The 19,682-nt window shown below is 40.7% G+C and overlaps 1 protein-coding gene across 1 annotated transcript in view; it reads right to left on the bottom strand.

The window, feature by feature from the left end:
- Positions 1–2,513: 2,513 nt before the first annotated feature.
- Positions 2,514–19,682, bottom strand: part of LOC126473330 (DDB1- and CUL4-associated factor 10) — a 70,837-nt gene continuing 53,668 nt past the window's right edge. Inside the window, exon 7 of the mRNA XM_050100316.1 lies at positions 2,514–4,691. Coding sequence (XP_049956273.1) covers positions 3,441–4,691 — 1,251 coding nt within the window. The 3' untranslated portion in view covers positions 2,514–3,440. The remainder of the gene's footprint in view (positions 4,692–19,682) is intronic.

Genomic DNA, 19,682 nt, shown 5'->3' with positions numbered 1-19,682 from the left:
GGAATCCTCAGGGGGCAGAATGTAACATGGGTAGTGCTAGGGTCCAGACAGACAAAATGTAAAGTACGATAGAAGCCGTGATTGTTCACTGCCTGCAATGGGCACTCAGCAGCACATGTAATTCACTTCTTTAAATAGCCGAATTCCACAGTTTATGATGTTGTGGCAAAATATTTAGCTTCAAAACTGGTGAATAAGATTTAAGTGTGCCATTGTGAGGACAAGCTATTTGAAAGATTTGATTGTGAAATGCCCTATAGTTGGTAAAAGAATTCAATTACTGATTTAGGGAGGCAATCACTGGTGAAGATTATTGGCATAAGCAAAACTGCTACACAGAGAATGGCCTAAAAGGATCTTACACAAACAAGGTAAGATAAATACTCTCCAGAACTGCAGCAAAGCGGGTTAGTAACTGACACTCATTCTTGAGTTTAATGAAAAACAATGCTGTGCAGCAAATCAGATTCTTTTCTGACAAGAACATTTATATACAAGATCAAAAATCAACCAGAAATATGATTTCTGGTTCCCACATTCCAGACCACTTCCCGCTATTGCTAGAACAAAATTTCCCACTACTCTTCATGTGCAATATGTTATTTTGTGTCCAGTGAGGAACAATCCATAGCCTCTCATTTTCTGAAACAGGAAAACTGTCACAAAATAAGCTTATTTGAAAATAATTTCAGATACTGTGAAGTTGTGGATGGAACAATGGCGTCTTAGAATTCCTCATATTTTTCAGCAGTATGGTACACTGGTCAACATGAGCAGTCAGATACAAAACTGTATGTCAGATAGTTTTGATGTTTTGGTCTAGAGAATTCTAGCCTCCTAACAGCCCTGATTTAAATTCTCTAAATTAATATGTATGGAGTGTAGTTTTAAGGTCTCCAACAAATCTCTACATCCCTATGTGACGCCATTAAGGCAGCACTCACTGACACAGAAAGTAAAGCCTGTAGCAGTCAATCATGACCAGACTTCTGATCTAACTGCAGATACAGTGCAGCCTTTCGTTCACAGTGGCTCTGGTAGCAAAAGGTTGGTAAGCCAATCATCCTGGCCACCTTCAACACCCAGGAAAGAGCCCAGGTTTGCAATCTAATAGCAGGCTAAGTGGACCTCGGGCCATCCTGCAGGAACTAGAACACAGAAAAACCTCACTTCGACCTGAGATGGAGCCCAAGACCTCCAGGTTGAGAGAGTAGTGCTCTAACCACTAGACCACCTCAGCCACTATTCAGTGACAAACAGATATATTACGAGAGCTAGTAAAATGAAAGCCAAACACCTGTCACAACACGACCATGGAACGGTCCCATTAAAAAGTAATCACCATATGCATTACGACATTTTTCCCATTGTGGGACAATACGATCAATTCTAGTTTCATAGAAAGAGTTCGGCCGCTGACGGATCAACAACCACACCTACTCTTGCAGTTTCTCGTCCTAATGTTTTTCTTCATGTTGCCAAAGATGTGAAAAACCCACAGTGAAAGATCTAGGCTGTAAGGAGGATGTTGCACTATTTCCCAACTACATCACTGAAGCATAGCCTTTGTCCAATTGGCAGTATGGGGGCAGGTATTATCATGCAACAAAATTATTGCAGCCAACAGCATTTTGAAAGACAGAGGGCAAACAGCAATATTAACAGTGGAAACATCCCACATCTCTCCCAACTAAGAAATCCAAAGCTGTTCACACAAGTTCTGGTATGATCATTATAGCTTTCTTCTTCAACTGCAGGAGCCCCTCAGTTCATCGAGTTACTCAAGCGTGGAACCACAATCAACACGCAGTGCTATGGAGACATTTTGCAGAAACTGTGATGCACCATAAAGTCAAAGATCCAGGAATGCTTTTGGACAGAACCGTCCTACACAATAATGTCGATCCCCATGCTGCAAATTAAACAAATGCTACATTTCAGCAATTCAGTTGGGAAGCGCTGCAACATTCTCTGTACAGCTTGGATCTTTCACTGTGCAACTTTTACATCTTTGGCAATATGAAGAAAGAGAAAAATGTACATCAGTTTCAGTCAGACAAAGTGCAAGGGTAGGTGCAGTTGTGAATCCATCAGAGGCCAATTGCTCGTCTCGTCACCCAGTATGATAAATGTCTTAATACATGAGCTGATTACTTTTGAATGTAAAGGGGGACTCACTGAATGATTGTGCTCTATTGAAGTTGTCCACATAAAGTGTGAAAGGATATTACATAACATTTCATGAATAAAATTTTGTTTAAAGAAACTTAAAATTTGTCCAGATTTTGTTCTCTCCTCCAATCATCGCACTCTTATTCACCCAGTCACACACCTTTTTTCCTCTTATTTCCAACCTCCAAACTAACTACACACACGGAATCAGAATCACATTCAGTTATATGCATTCTGACCACGTCCACTACTCAAAGTGCACATTATGCTCAATATGTGGTCAAAGTAAACTTTCACAGAGAATAATTTATAACAAGTTCACTGATTAATGACACAAACATACAGCATTTTCCGGTATATTACACTAAATTTATTTTGACGATATTTATCTGCAATGCCTTTCATATTACATACTGTTACATTGATATCTACACGATCAAGTGCATTTAATATGATTTGTTCAACTGCTGATAGCAATCTCTGGTGTCTACAGTAATACTCATGCACTGTTTGTCAATTATAAAAGATTTAACTTGAGATGATCCTCTCTTAGAGATTCACATTACAATAAACATTTTTTAATGAAATATGCCCACTACTCTTTAAAGATGCTTGGAATAAAATGTGTGATATGAGGTTTACAGAAGAGGAAAAATATGACTTCAGTAACAACAGTGTACCTTGGAAAGAGCTAAAATTCTCATTAATTTCTTACACACGCACACATCATAATTTTAATCAAGAATAAAAACCTGTTTAGAAACAAGAATAATTCCCAGACACAGTAATAAGCACTCAAATCTGGTTTAAATGGTAACTACTTTCATACATATACATTAATGCATAAAATGGAGTGTGCCTTGGAACACAATTGGAATTTAAATACGCTGTCATCATGCTCTTTCACAAATGAATTTTACATGCAGCTGAAAATATACATATATATAAACTAAATAAAGTCCTATCTCCTGTAGCATGGGAATTTTAAAAGATAAAAAGGAAATCCTGGAGCAGCCCACATTAATTTTGGAAATTACTCCAAACACAAATGATAAAAAAGTTATCACTGAGATTCTTTTTACAGTTACACTTGTTAAGTATTGTGGTACATCAAACATCAAATTTCAGTTCTACGATTACAGTGCCAAGCCAAGCTTATCATAACATCAACTATATCACCACATTTACGAAACATGTCCATACACATATAAACATTTTAATTGCTTTCTGCAACAGACACTCCATGTTTCACTTGAAGTCTAGTGCAATCACACCACTGGCTGATGCCACACAATTTTTCCCGTCAAACAACCTGACACGAGTAAACAGTGCTGAGGTGAAAACTTTGTACTAACAACTATATCTGTATGGCATACATGTGAGGCTAACTCATACAAACGCACAGGGGGAACAGCAGGAACACAAGACGATAATTCAGCACAGTCAGGGGAGAATGCCAGTAGCCGAACACCATAACCGTAAGGAGAGCAAATAAGCCTGCCATCAGAAGAGAAACACAGCTCCTTTATAAAACCCTTTCCTACATTTGGTTCCTCTATGTAATGAGTAAGTCGCTGCATATTCTGATGTATCTGACGATTGAGTTTGCCTGGATGATCTGGCTTTATTGTCCCTGTATTTACTCTAAACACTCTTGTAGGTCCTACACGCCTCGTCTCAGATGAAGATGAATTACCTGAAGAGCGAGACACGTCGCGATGATTTACTATAAGAATTGCACCAGAGCCATTGCTTCCATGTGGACGTATCAGGACTGCTGGACTGTTTACAGTGTTCCCTGAAACAGCAGGCCTACTTCTAGATGAGGAGGACACTTGTGCATCAGGTGCATCACCATTATCTGCTTGATTGGAATTTCTGCGAGGTGATGATCCAGGCGCAGGTTCGTCATCAAAAGTCCTGTGGACTAATATTCGAAACCTTGCTGCTCTTCCTTCAGGGCCATGAGGCACATCACTCATGCTTGCATCATTTGCAACTTCTTCAGATATTATTCGTCTAGCTGCACTAGCTGCAGAAGACAGCCGGAACTGGAAGCCACGAGGCAGAGAATCTTGGTCCAAAGAAAACTCATGCTCCATACGTTCCCTTTCACGTTCTCGCTCGCGGCGTATTCTTGCCTCCCTTATAGCAACCAAAGCTTCCCACACATCAGCTGAAGAAACATGAAGCTCGACACTAGCAGCTGAGAAACCACGACTAACACTCAATTCTGATGCGCGTGCAAGCAAATCGTCTGCATCACGTCTTAAACGTGTTTCGAATGACTCATTTTCTGTAGATGATGCAGTCTGAGATGAACCACTAGAAGCACTAGCACTAGCACCTGCACGAGTTGAAGGCGCAAAACTACTCTGCCCTGTGTCGTTATTGCCTCCACTATTTTGACTGTGCCCAGGTCTCAACAAGGATGATTCCTCTTCCTCAGCTTCTTGAAAATCTACTTCACTCTCCGTGTCAGGATAATCTAAATCCTGAATGTCATGAACACAAGTCCACTGAAAAAAGAAAAGATGGTCAGAACTGTAAATCAAAACATGAACACAAAAAAAAAAACATTAAAATGAAACAAATTTCAGCTTGTGAATAGCATCTTTTGGTTTTAAATCACAGAATATTAAACAAATCCGCAAGGGACTGTAATCAGTTCTCATATTTTTTTAAATAAATGAACATTTTATGAGTCCTGCTTCACATAAGAATCAAGAAGCGTTTTTAAACCGTTTTAAAGGAATTTCCCAAGAAAATTTGCCATTCTTCTGAGAGTTAAAATATTTTGGATTAAGAGTAAATACTAATCTTGAGAATTAACTGTTTGGATATAAAAATTACCAAAGTAACATTTATTTCTTGTCTGTATTAAAGTAAAGGCAATTTTAAAACCCAGGCTTTGAAATGCCCTTCCTTTTTGCTTTATATGACAGTGCACTACTACAGAAGTTCCACACACGAGACTGTTGGAAAATGCACCGAGATGACACATCATCATGAGACAGCAATACGCACATATGCAGATGGCAGTTGTATCGCATACACATGGCACAAAAGGGTGCCACATTGGCAGAACTGTTATTTGCACTTAGGTGATTATTCATTTAAAAAGGTTTCTGACACAATTATTGACACATGACAGGAATTACCAGACTTTCCCGTGGGATGATATGAGGAGTTAGACACAGCAGAATTCCATTTTGGAAATCATGAAGTAATTCAACATTCAGAGATCGACAATGTCAAGAGTGTGTAAAGAATATCAAATTTCAGGCATTACCTCTCACCATAGACAACACAATGCCAATGGTCTTCACGTAACAGCCGAGGCCAGCAGTATCTGCATAGAATTGTATGTGATAATAGACAAGCAACACTGTGTGAAATAACCACAGAAATCAATGTGGGATGTACAATGAACGAATCCATTAGGATAGTGTGGTGAAATTTAGTGTTCATTGCCTATGGCAGGAGACAACAGTCATGAGAGCCTTTGCAAAGGTAAGTCCTGATTTCAGCTGGTAAGAGACGATGGTAGGGTTCGACTATGGTGCAGACCACACAAAGCCATAGAATCAGGTTGTCAACAAGTCACTGTGAAATCTGGTAGTGGCTTCATAGCGGTATGGGCTTTGTTTACATGGAATGGACTGGGTCCTCTGGGCCAACTGAACCAATCACTGACTGGAAATGGTTACATTCAGCTACTTGGGACACCGTTTTCAGCCGTTCATGGACTTCGTGTACCAAAGCAGCAATGTAAATTTTATGGATGGCAATACACCATGTCATCAGACCACAATTGTTCCAGTTGGTTTGAAGAACTTTCTGGGCAATTCGAGTGAATGAGCTGGCCACTCACTTCGCCCGATATGAATCCCATCAAACATTCATGGGACATAATCGAGAGGTCAGTTCATGCACAAAATTCTGCACCAGCAATACTTTTCGCACTTATCGGTGGCTATAATGGAAGCATGGCTCAATATTTCTGCAGGGTACTTCCAACAACTAGCTGAGTATATGCCATGTCAAGTTGCTGCACTACTCAGGGCAAAAGGAGGTTCAACGCGATATTAGGAGATACCCCAAACTTTTGTTACCCCAGTTGAGCTGTTATGGCTGTGTACTACTGATGCTCCCTAGATGCAGAATTTGTGATTAAATAGTGTGTCATATACCCTGTGTATGACTGATATGATTTGCAGGGCCTTATGAGTCATCTTATATGGGAATACTAATTCAATTTAGAGGAGGATGTAAGAGTAAGTGAAAAAGTATACAAAAGTGATTTTTGAAGCCTTTCAAAGCCATATTCTTAGCCTGTGATGAATCACTATATATCACACCGTGGACAAACACATGCAAGATCATCTTGAGTAACTGCACATGGGATGCAATGTCCAGTGTCTACAATTTTAAAACAGGTAAAAACTGACTGTTTCTTATTAATTTTACTTTACTTACAAATCACTGTTCCCAATAATGTTATCTAAAATTATGTCTACAATTTTGTTACAAGATTAAAGCCAACTGTTGTTTGCTCTCAGTGGTATCTTTCAGTGATGAAACTGCATTCATTTTTCAGAATCTGTACCTGTGACAACAATAACTACCCCCAAAAAGTGTAATTCACATGACAGAAGTAAAATTTCAGTGCCAACCACTGAGATTCTACAAGATCCCTTTATTATAATCCTATATTCTAATTATAAGCTCTACAGTGTGTCCCAGGAGGAAAGGTCAATATGACGGGAATCACCATTCAAAGCAAGAAAGTCTAGTAAACATAGGTTCTAAAATGCATCCCATAAGAGCTATGAGCACTACTACATCTTCAATACCATGAAATAAATCTATTTTACCACATATTCTTTCTTTTTCATATATTGTACATCCCCCAAAACACACACACACACACACACACACACACACACACACACACACACACAGGCACAGACACTTCCCTCCATTACCAACTTAGCTGTTCCTTGATGTCTCACAAGGGTTCCTAGCCACTCATCCACTCTTTTAGGCAAGTTGTGCTACAAATTTATTTTCTCCTCGATTCTATTCAATACTCCCTCATTAGTTATCTGATCTATCCATCTAATCTTTGGCATTCTTCTACAGCACCATACTTCAAAAGCTTCTATTCTCATCTCGTCTGAGCTGTTTATCATCCACATTGATATCTATACAAGGCTACATTCCAGACAAATACCCTGAGAAAAGACTCCCTAAGAGTTAAATTTATATTCAATGCTAATAAGTGCTGTTTTAGAAACGTTTTCCTTGCTATCACCAGTCTGATTTCATATCCTCTCTACTCTGCCCATCATCAGTTATTTTACTGTCTGATATTAGCAAAACTCATGTACTACTTTTAATATCTCATTTCCCAATCTAATTCCCTCAGTACAGTCTGGTTTAATTCAACTATATTCTATTATCATTGGTTTACTTTTGTTGCCACTCATCTTTTCAAGATACCAGAAGGTTATAATTAAACTGACAGTGTTCCTAGTGCTGCAATGTTGGCTGTATACATCGCAGGACATTAAAACATTGTACGTATATTCATCAATCAGTGCACTCATGGAGTATACCGGAAAAAAATAGTTCCATTTTCTGCACATGGTGAAAATATAGTGCTGTGAGCAGTCATAATGTGAAATGTTTCCTGTTTTTTACATCAGTACACCGTTTGTCACTTGGTGACAAGTGCTGATTTCTCCTGTGAAGTGACTGTAAGTGTAAAGGGTTGAGAAGGTGAAGTTTTCCACACAAAACACATTGGCTATTGAGAAGAAAGACTATGCACCGCTGGTAAAGTAGTTTTCTCTGAACAGCAGCAATAGCAGTGCAGCACTGCAGGAATATTGTCGACAGAAACACATGCGAAGAGACCCCATGTCAACAAATGAGCTCAAGAATATGATCAACAATTAATTTGAAGAAACTGATGAATTAGGTGATGTAGCAGGGAGAGGCAGGTGGCCCATTCCCATGTTGTTCAAATGGCTCTGAGCACTATGGGACTCAACTGCTGAGGTCATTAGTCCCCTAGAACTTAGAACTAGTTAAACTTAACTAACCTAAGGACATCACACACGTCCATGCCCGAGGCAGGATTCGAACCTGCGACTGTAGCGGTCTCGCGGTTCCAGACGGCAGCACCAGAACCGCGCGGCCACTTCAGCCGGCTGTTAGTTGTTGATACAGTTTCTGTAGCTACAGCTGACTGTGCAGCACATGGCTCAAATTCTGCAGCCAGTGCTCGATCTGTGTCAAGGGAATTGGTTTTCAACAGTTCAAAAGATTTTGCAATGAATTTTACACTGGTACCCCTACAAAATTAAGAATGTGCACCACACGAGCTCCAAAGAAACGCTACAATGCCGTTACTTTGCCATTCATTTTTTGGCGTGCATGGAAATGGATGACATGTGGTGGGGGAACATTTTACTCTGCACAGTGCCACGAATGTACAGAACTGTCGCAAATGGGTTTATATTTCACCAAATGCCAGGCAGGAACATCCTCTGCACTCCAATTATGTGACTGTGTTCTGTGGTTTCAGAAGCTCCTTCATTCTCGGTCTATTTTTCTTTGACGAGATGACATCTCATGGGTCTGTTAAGTGTGCTGTGACATCTGCACATTATAGTGATCTCCTTGTACAACATGTGATCCCATCTTTGCAAGAACACAACTGTGTCCACAGCACTATTTTCATGTAAGATTGGGCAACACCACACATTGTCTCCCAAGTGAAAATTTGCTTCAAGAAACCTTCAGTAACAATCACATCATCTACAGGAAATTTCAGGATGTGAAGCCTTCCAGATACTGTGACCTATGGAACGCTGTAAACATGGCGGCGAGTGAGTGACGTGCGTTAGCTTTGCTCGCAAGTTTACGTGAAATCTGGAGGTGTTTTAAGCAGTTAGGCTAGTCTACATATACTAAAGCCGTATATCTACTGCCGAGTGTCGTATTTTATATCACATACTGAGCACCAATTACAAGGAATCGCACTAAAAATGGAAAATCGCCGAACAACGCGCAGTGCAGCCAACGGCCAGGCCGACGACAGCGCAGGCGTGGAGTCTACACCGGGAGCTGCGGCCGCTCCGCCCGGGATCGCTGACATCGCCGCACTCGTGAAGGCTGAGGTGAGCGCCGCGCTGCAGGCTAAGGAGACGCTCGGGCTCGTTGTTCAAACCATCACCGATGCTGTCACTGCAGCAGTGACGGACAAAATACAGAAAACTCTAGAGGCGAATGCGAGCGAGATCCGTGCACTGGACACATCGTTAAAAGCAAGTGAGGAGAAAGCACGACTGCTCGAACAGAAATTGATCGAGAAGACGGACGAGCTCGAACAATATCAGAGACGCAATAATCTCAGACTGTTCGGCATTCCAGAGAGCAGCAGGGAGAACACAGATGAACTTGTGATAAACCTTGTCCAAGAACAGCTAGGCGTGCAGGTGACTGAGTGACACTGACAGAAGTCATAGAGTGGGTCGTAAGTCGCCAGGTTCTACAAAACCAAGACCTATAATAGTGAAATTTATGTCGTATAGGAAGAGATCTGAAATCTCAGAGCAAAGAAGAATCTCGCGAAGTCGGGTCTGACAGTACGCGATGATCTGACCTCTGAAAGACTAAACATTTTGAAGAGCGCGATTTCGAAATTTGGGCTACATAACGTATGGACAAATGACGGCAGGATAATGGTTAAGACCGAAAACGGAAAGAAAACAATTTGCAGTGTTAATGAACTCGAAAGCCTGTGCTTTAGAAGCTAAATCATGTCTAATCTTGCTGCCACTAAGCTGTATGTTTATATTGTTTACACTGTCAACCATATCGTAACTAATGTATTATCAAATTGTTCGTTTCTCTAAATAACTATTTTTTTTATCTCTAATTATTTTTTGTCGTGTAATATTTGTTATTATTTGTATTATCAACTTTTCGTTTCTCCACATAACTATTTTCATTTTTAATTGTTTTTCTCAGGTAATTTTGTTAATTATTGCATAAGGTAGTCTCACTTCCATCCTTAATTAGCAACCCCCCTTAATACTTTAGTTGTTATCCTCATAAGTGCAATTAATATCACACTCTGTCATAACGTGCAGATTACTCCCATTGTATTTAGCGAAATTCCTTCCCCTGCCAGCCCACGGCTACTTCCATAACCGTTGCAGACCTCGCTGACCTTGGCCGCAGATCCCGTTGTCTCCCCGGGGACCTACCTCCTCCCCCTCCCGGCCGCTTTCACTGCACAGAACTGGGAGGACACTCCCTCACCCCCCTCTCCTTCACACGCCTTCCGCATTCCTCATGCCAGACCCGCTTGTCACCGCCAACCACGACCCGCAAACATCGGTCGGCAGCCTCCTCGGGCAATCAACACCCAAACGCACCAAGCTGCATATTGCACATGCAAATGTCCAGTCTCTGCCAGCTCACTTCGACGAGTTCAAATGTATATTTCAAACTGCTGATATACATGTAATACTTTTGTCAGAGACTTGGCTCAAACCAAGTATTCCTACAACTTCCGTAAACCTAGATGGCTATATCTTTCTCAGGCACGACAGATGCAACAGACGAGGGGGCGGAGTAGGGGCGTACATACGCTCTGATTTGTTACCTACAGTACTACACACATCCGACAACAATGTAGATAAACAAGTGGAATATATGTTCATAGAGATCAAATCACTTAACAGAAAGTGCTTAATATGTGTCCTTTACAAACCTCCTAAAGTAGATGGGTTCGCCTGCTTCGAAACTGCCCTCTCTAGTCTCGAATCGTCATATGAACATGTAATTATAGCTGGTGACACTAACACTAATTTTCTGTGCAATAGTCCTTCCACTGGGAAATTTAAGAGGATGCTTTCTTCCTCAAATATGACGCTACTTCAGCTGGCACCTACTCATCACACGACTACCAGTCACACTTTCATAGATATATTCGCAACAAAATCTCCGAACAGAATAATCCGCACTTCTCAAATATCTGCGCCTGGCATGTCTGCCCATGACATCATTTCCATTACGTATTCACTAGAATGCCCTGGAAAGAAACAAAAACTGTCTACATACCGAGACCTCAAACGCATAAATTTGCCTGAACTCGAAACTGAGGCACAAGAAATAGTTTGGGGGATGACCTCTACTCCCCTCATGGACATAAACGACAAACTCCACGATTTCACTAACAAAATTACTCAACTATATGACAAATATGCTCCAATAAAGACCAGAAAAGTAAAAAGGCAACCTGCACCTTGGCTGACTGATGAACTAAAACAGCTCATGAATCTCAGAGACACTGCACATCGAGCATACAAGATACACCCTACACCTGAAAATCACGCTGTATACAAGTAGAAACGAAACAAAGTCAGTCAAGCGGTGAGAAACGCTAAGCTCAGACATGCCCGTACATTAGCTGACAATAGATGTAGACCAGCTATCCTGTGGAAAAATCTCCGTAGTCTCGGTTTAGGCAAAATAAAAGTTGCAGAAAATCCCATGGTCCCAGCTGAAGAACTAAACCGATTCTTCACATTACCTGCAACCAAAATTGATCCGCAAAAAAAACAGAGAATCATTGACTACTTCTTTGGGATGAACGACTGTAGCAAAGAAAAATTCTATCTACAGCACGTCACTTGCAGTACTGTCAAGAAAGCCATAATGCGGATTAGATGAGCATCTACTGGACATGATGGTATCACTATCCAGATGATAAAACTTATTATTGACCAACTACTGCCCTCTATAACAAACATTTTCAACGATTCATTAATCACAAGTGTTTTCCCTGAGGCCTGGAAACTGGGACAAATTAAGCCACTGCCTAAAAAGGACATCGCCACAGCAGCCTCTGACTACCGCCCCATCTGCCTTCTTCCTGCACTATCAAAGGCCTTAGAATATATAGTTCATGACCAGCTCACCAACTACCTAACTACTAACAACCTACTAGGCGAATATCAATCAGGTTTCCGTAAACATCGAAGCACAACATCCGCTCTGATAAAGGTGACAGATGACCTGAAACTTGCCATGGACAGACAAGAAGCGACTATCATTTGCTTCTTAGATTTCAGCAAAGCATTTGATACTGTCGACTTCGACATCTTACTAGCCAAACTTAGCGGTCTAAATTTCTCACCAAGCGCAGTGCAATGGTTTCGCTCATACATGACGTCTCGTCAGCAACGCGTCCTGTCTGGGGATATAAAATCACAATGGTGGCAGGTAGTGTCAGGCGTTCCCCAAGGCTCAGTATTAGGTCCTATACTATTCTCTCTTTATGTCAATGATGTGTCATCGGTCCTGACCTATTGCAAATACCATATGTATGCTGATGACCTTCAGTTGTATCTAAGTGCGAAACCAAGCAATCTCAAGAAAGCTATTGAAAATTTCAATACTGACCTCGATGCACTGTCAAAATGGGCACAGGACATAGGTCTAAAACTAAACCCATCTAAAACCCAAGTGGTACTTGTTGGTCACTCTAAGCTCATTAGCCCAAAACATCGGGAATCCGTACCACCTCTTATCCTAAATGGAACAAATACTAACTTCTCGCCCTCAGCAAAGAGTTTGGGAGTAATAATAGATGAAAATCTAAATTGGACAGAGCACGTAACTGCAGTGTGCAAAAAAGCATCAGCATCCCTTCATGTCCTACAAAAATATAAAAAACTCTTCCCTTTCGATCTGAAAAAGAAATTAGTACAAACGCTTATACTCCCAATCATTGACTACAGCGATATTATCCTACAAGGCCTCTCTCAGGAAAATTCCCAACGTCTAGAACTGGTCACGAATGCCTGCGTCCGATATATCTGTGACGTTCGACTTTTTGATCACATTTCACCAGCATATGCAAAATTGTCCTGGCTGCGTGCAGACAAACGCAGAGATTTCCATACACTCTGTCTCGTCTACTGCCTTATAAATGTACACTGTCCCTCATATCTCTCCTCGTCCCTAACACTCATGTCAGAACAACATGACAGAAACACACGTTCCCATCATAATAAAATCCTCTCCGTTCCACTGCATCGCTCAGTCACCTTCTCCAAGTCCTTTACAGTAGCGGGAAACCGACTCTGGAATAACCTCCCTCGTTATGTTAGAGAACTTAAAAACATGACCGGCTTCAAAAAACACTTAATGACGTATCTACTTAAGCAACAGTAATGCCTTCCTCTGTACATGAGTGCACTTCACCTCATTACTTCCTTCTCACCCCCTCCTTAAACCTCCCTTACCCAAAACTCGCTATACTAGTAAACATCTACTTTACACACTAAAATATTAATGTACATCTGCACAAACCTTCATTACTATTGCCAATCTTTCTCATGTTTGTCATTATTATTTGATTTTTTTACTGTTATTATTATTGCTTTCACCATAATCTGTATGTATAGCACATGATGTAAAAATACTGCCAGCATTTACTTTATTAGGTCTTAGTCGTGTTTATCATTATTATTTGATTTTTTGTTTTACTGTTATTATTATTGCTTTTATCATAATCTGTATGTATAGCAACTGTTGTAAAAATACTTCCGCATTTACTTTATTAGGTCTTAGTCACTACTCTTTATTCATATTGTCACTAGAGTAAGTTAATTTTCTCATTTAAACTTTGTTCATGATGTAACTCTGATGTGTGAAATGCTGCATGTGTGGAACACTGGTCCGATGTAAGAGAGGGCCTGATGGCCCTAATCTGATCAGGTTAAATAAATCCATGTGACTTCTGGTCATAGGGATATCTGAAACATTGTGGCTATCAAGAATATATCCAGACTGTTCCTGATCTGAAGGATAGAATAGGATGACATATTACTAGGACTACATCAGATTTGCTGCGAGCAACTGTCGACTGTGCTGTGTTGCGGATGCAACATGTTGCTGAAATGGGAGACCATATTGAACACATGTTGTAACTTGTGACCATACCCTATTAAATGAGCCAGAACTACCATTATCATAGATTTGATGATTCTCCCCTCTTTTTGCACCCACACCACAGTCTCACTGCTTAAGGAACCATGTTTTCACCTGGTGGCACAAAATGGAACTATCATTTGTTTCAGCATACTCCGAATGCATTGTTTAATGAACATACCTAATTTTTTTTCAGCATCCTGCGATGTAAACAGCCCACACTGCAGCACTTGAAACACCATCAGTTTAATTAAACTACCCAGTACCATCAATCTGTTACAATTACAAAGTCATTGGCAAACCTCACAGCTCTTCTCCAAGAGTTTTAATTCCTTCTCCAGAGCTTTTGCTGAGTCCCTTCATTGCTTGCTCAATGCACAGATTGAATAATACTGGGGATAGAATCTAACTCTGTCTGATTCCTTTCTCAACTCTTGCAACTGCAGTCTGATTTGTGTAGAAGCCTTTTAAACTTTCATTTCCTGCATTTTACCCCTGACATATTCTAAATTTCAGAGACTGTAGATTGGTCATCACTATCAAAACCTCTCTCTAAATAAACAAATGCTATAAATGAAGGTTTGTCTTTCTTTAACATTCTAAAATAAGTCATGTCACTATTCCACCGTGTTCCTACATTTATCTGGAACCCAAACTGTTAACACCGAAGGTCAGGTTCTACCAGTTTTTTCTATTCTTCTGTAAATAATCTGAGTCAGTATCTTGCAACCATGACTCATTAAACTGATCGTTTGGTAATATTCACACCTGTCAGCACCTGCCTTCTTTGGAGAGATTATTACACTCTTCCTGAAGTCTTAGGATATTTTTCCCATCTCATATGCCTTGCCCACTGGGTGGAAGGGTTTTGCCATGGCTAGCTCTACTCCATGGGAATTGTTTCAACTTCGGTCTTTAAGCGGCCTGTCAGATTCTTCTCACAGTATAAAATTTCTCACTTCATCTTCATCCACTTCCTCTTACCTGTCTTCAAGTTCATTTCCCCCATACAGCCCTTCTATATGTTCCTTCCATGCTTCCCCCTGTTTGCTTAGAACTGGTTTCCCACCTGAGCTCTTGATATTCAAAAAGCTGTTTCTCTTTTGCACAAAGGTCTCTTTAATCTTCCTATAGGTGGTGCCTATCTATCTCTTAGTCACACATGAATCTAAAGTCTTGCATTTGTCCCCTAAACATCCCTGCTTAATCGTTTTGTACTTTCTGCCAACCTAATTTTTAGACATCTGCTTTGTTTGCTGCATTTTTGTATTTTCTCCTTTAATCAATATGCAGAATATCTCCTTTGTTGTACAGAATTTCTACTAGGTCTGCTACTCATTCAAGGTTTCATATCCTTAATTTCCAACCTTTTTGCAGTTAACTAACAGTTCATAACCAAAATATTAGTCCACACCTGCTTCTGGAAATTTCTTACCAGTTAAAAATCTGATTTCTAGATCTCTGTTTTATCATTATCTAAACAACCTGAAACTATCTAATGTATCCATGTAGATTCCATAGATACAATCTTCTTTCATGGTTCTTAAAGCAAGTTTTAGCTCAGGTAGGTGTGTTTACTATTCCTTTCCTCCAACCTATATTCTCCCACTATCTTTCCTTCCCTTCCTTTTCCAACTGCCAAATTCCCAGTTACACAACACATCTAAATTTTTGACCACCTTAACCATATGAATAATTTCCTTTACCTCCTCTTACATTATTTTAACCTCTTCATCATCTGCAGAGCCAGTTGGCAATTTGACATTTCACCAGGCCATAATTGTTCGTGATTGGTTTGAAGAACTTTCTGGACAATTTGAGCAAATAATTTGGCCACCCAAATAACTCAACATGAATCCCATCGAATATTGATGGGACATAAGCAAGAGGTCAGTCTGTGCACAGGACAAGTACAAGGCTATAGAAGCATGCGTAACTAGAGGAAAGACACACTGATCATCCACAACTTTACGAACACTGCCCACTACAGTGTTTGATGCTGACAGGTGGCATTGCAGGCTGTGATGCAAGTATGTAAGCAGAGCAGACACAGATGGGGGATCACTCTAGCAAAGATAGGGCCTGCAAATGGGAAAATTCATTGAGATAAGTGACTCTGACAAAGGGCAGATTATCATTACACAGAGCCCGTGAACAAGTATCTCCAAAACAGTGAAGCTAGTCATATGTTCACGTTCTACTGTCGTGAGCATCTACAGAAAGATGTAGGACAGTGAAACTACAACCATACACTAAATAGTTGGATGTCCATGACTCTTCACAGAATGTAGGGTTTGGAGCCTTGTCTGCTCTATAGAGCAAGACAGATGGTGATCTGTGGCATCTCTGCCAAAAGAGCACAATGCCAGTGCACACCCAGTGTTTCGGAGAACACCATTCATCGTATATTGTTGAACATGGGAGCTCTGCAGCAAACCACCCCTACATGTTCACATGTTGACCCAATGACATCATCTATTACGACTGCAGTGGGCATGGGACCATCACGATTCGACCATTGATCAATGGTCATGTGTTGGCGCTTTGGGTAAATCACATTTTTGCAACACTAGGTTGATGACTGTTTCCACAAATGCTGACTTTGAGGTGAACAGTGACTTGAAACATGCAGTGCACCATAGTCATGTGCTGGTGGGAGCAGTATTAAGCTATAGGAGACATTCTTCTATGCTCGTATGGGACCTGTGGTAGTAATCGAAGACATGTTGACAGCTGTGAACCACCTGCATTCCTTTATGCTTGATGTCTTCCCTGATGACAAAGTCATCTTTAAGAAGTATAATTGTGCTGTCTCAGAGCCAGAACAGTGTTACAGTTGTTTAAGGAGCATTATAGTGAACTCACATTTATGTCTCAGTGACCTAATTTGTCTGATGTAAATCATGCGGAAACCATCTGGGTCCCTAATGGGCACCATCACTGCATACACAAATCAGTGGCCTCTTATTTATGTGAATTATATGACCTGTGCATAGACAACTAATCCACAAACCTACCAACAAACTGCCAGATACCAATAAGCCAAATCAGTGATTTATTTCATTCCAAAAACTGACAAACAAGTTATAAAGCAAGTGGTCATAATGTTTTGGCTCATTAGAGTGGATGCCACCTACAGAAAAATTAAAGAAATCTTTGGAGAAAAGCAAGAAGGAAGGAAGTTGTTTAACATACTAAAGACAGTGTGGTCATTAGATTATGGAAGTATGGTGAAGAAAATCGGACACGCCCTTTTTGAAATAAATCATTCAGATAGCTGCCTGGAGCAATTTAGAGCACTCATGGAAAGTCTGAATCTGGATGACTGGAAGGTGTTTGAACTTTCATCGCCCTTTGAAGAAAAAAAGAAGCAACTGTATGAATACGAGGAACTCTGACAACAAGCCAGTACTACGCAAAGAAGGGAAAGCTAAAAGGTGTTAGGAACATATAGGTGTTAGGAATATATAGATAATCTATATAAGGATAATGAACTACACTATACAAAGAGAAGAGGAAGTAGGTGAAGACGAGATGAGACATTTCATACAGCGAGTAGAATTTGACAGAGCACTGAAATCCTCAGTAGAAAAAAGGTCACTGGAAAATACAACATTCTCTCACAATTATTGAGATCCTTGGGAGAGCCAGCCATGGCAAAACTACTATACACAGTGCGAGGGATATATAATACAGGAGAAATACCTACAGACTATGAGGAGAATGTAATAATTCCAACTCCAAATAAGGCAGTGCTGACAGGCGTGAATACTACTGAACTAACAGATTAATAAGATATGGTTGCAACAAAATGGCACAAATTATTTATAGGAGAATGGAAACATTGTTAGAAGCTGACATTGGAGAACATCAGTTTAGGTTCCACAGAAATGTAGGAACACGTTTGACCCAACGAATTATCCTGAAGACAGGCAAATCTACGTTTATAAGCATTTGTATATTTAGAAAAAGCTTTTGACAATGTTGACTGGATTACACTCTTTGCAATTCTGAAGGTAGCAGGGATAAAATACAGGGAGTGAAAGGTTATATACAGTGTGTACAGAAACCAGGCTGCAGTTATAAGAATTGAAGGACACAGAAGGAAAGCCATAATGAGACTTGGTTATAGCCTATACCCAATGTTATTCAATCTGTATGCTGAGTACGCTGTGAAGGAAACCAAGAAGAAATTTGGGAAGGTAATTAAAGTCCATGGAGAAGAAATAAACATTATGAGATTTCCTGATGAATATGTAATTCTGTTACGACTGCAAAGGATTTGGAAGAGGTGTTGAGCACATTGTATAGTATCTTCTAAAATGAGCATCAACAAGAGTACATAACGATAATGGTATTTGGTCTAACTAAATCAGGTGATACTGAAGGAAGGAAGGAAGGAAGGAAGGGTGGAAGATATGCAGATGATCCATTTGGACAGAACCTGGAAATTTTTTTTTTTTTTTTTAATATTCTGAATTGGTGTTTTTGGTTCAATTAGCTGCTTGTTTAGAGAACACTCTGACACCCTGTGTGCTGCTCCAGCACATGATGCTGGGATAAGCATAGTTCCCACAGTAAGGACTGCTGACCAATGGATGCCTTGGTGAGTGTCTTCGCAACCCTCTACCACTGGACACCTAGGGAGAGAATCACATGAGGACTGTGATGCAAATAGCAGAGTGGCCTACCAAGTTGGGCTTGTTCTCTCTACTACGGCTTCTCAAACTGACAATTTGTCCTTTCCTACCCTGTTATTAATTATTCTTTACTTTGTGTGTAATGGCCTTCCCCAATGTTTGGTGTCATTCACAGGTGTGCCTATGTACCCATTTTCATACAGAATATACCTCACAATTGCCTGGGCAAATCTTCCTCTTTTACTTGTAAAAACCTGCATTGTATGCCTGCTCCTAAGCCTAGACATTCCCATATGTACGTCTGGCACCAGAATCAGGAGGACGACCACCAATTGATCCAATAATTACTGTCCTCTATGGCTGCATATTGTTATGAGACTGCTGTCAAAGGGTGAGGGTCATAGTCTTATTAGTAAGCAGACTTTAGCCCTTGGCTGTATCTGGCTTTTGTAAGACAGCACTGCGAGGCATGGAGTTTGTCCGTGACATCTGGCACATTTCATTCTTGCCGGGCATCTAGCACTAATGTGTGCTGCACATGAGCGCACAACGACGAATCCCACTGTCTTCAGCCACGCAAAGTTCTGCTGACTGCAGGCCTCCCCCAATGCTGCCCCACTATGCCTGTCCAGTTCATCTCCTGTCGCTGTCCTCTTGACATCCAATGCTGGGACAACCTTTCTGCTGCTGTCTCCTGCACAGTCATTTCCATGAGGGTCTGAGTGCCAGCGATGGGAGCACCTTCACCTGGTCATCATGACTGCCGCAGTGCCTTCTCTCTGAGGGTCATGGGTTCTGTCTGGCTTTGCCACTACATGATGTGCTGCCATCTCTGCCTCCACAGTGCACATA

The sequence above is a fragment of the Schistocerca serialis genome, chromosome 4 (genome assembly GCF_023864345.2).
Source record: "Schistocerca serialis cubense isolate TAMUIC-IGC-003099 chromosome 4, iqSchSeri2.2, whole genome shotgun sequence".
NCBI classification, from domain to species: domain Eukaryota; kingdom Metazoa; phylum Arthropoda; class Insecta; order Orthoptera; family Acrididae; genus Schistocerca; species Schistocerca serialis.
Note: the sequence above shows the minus strand (reverse complement) of the source record. Positions and strands in the feature narration are given on the sequence as shown.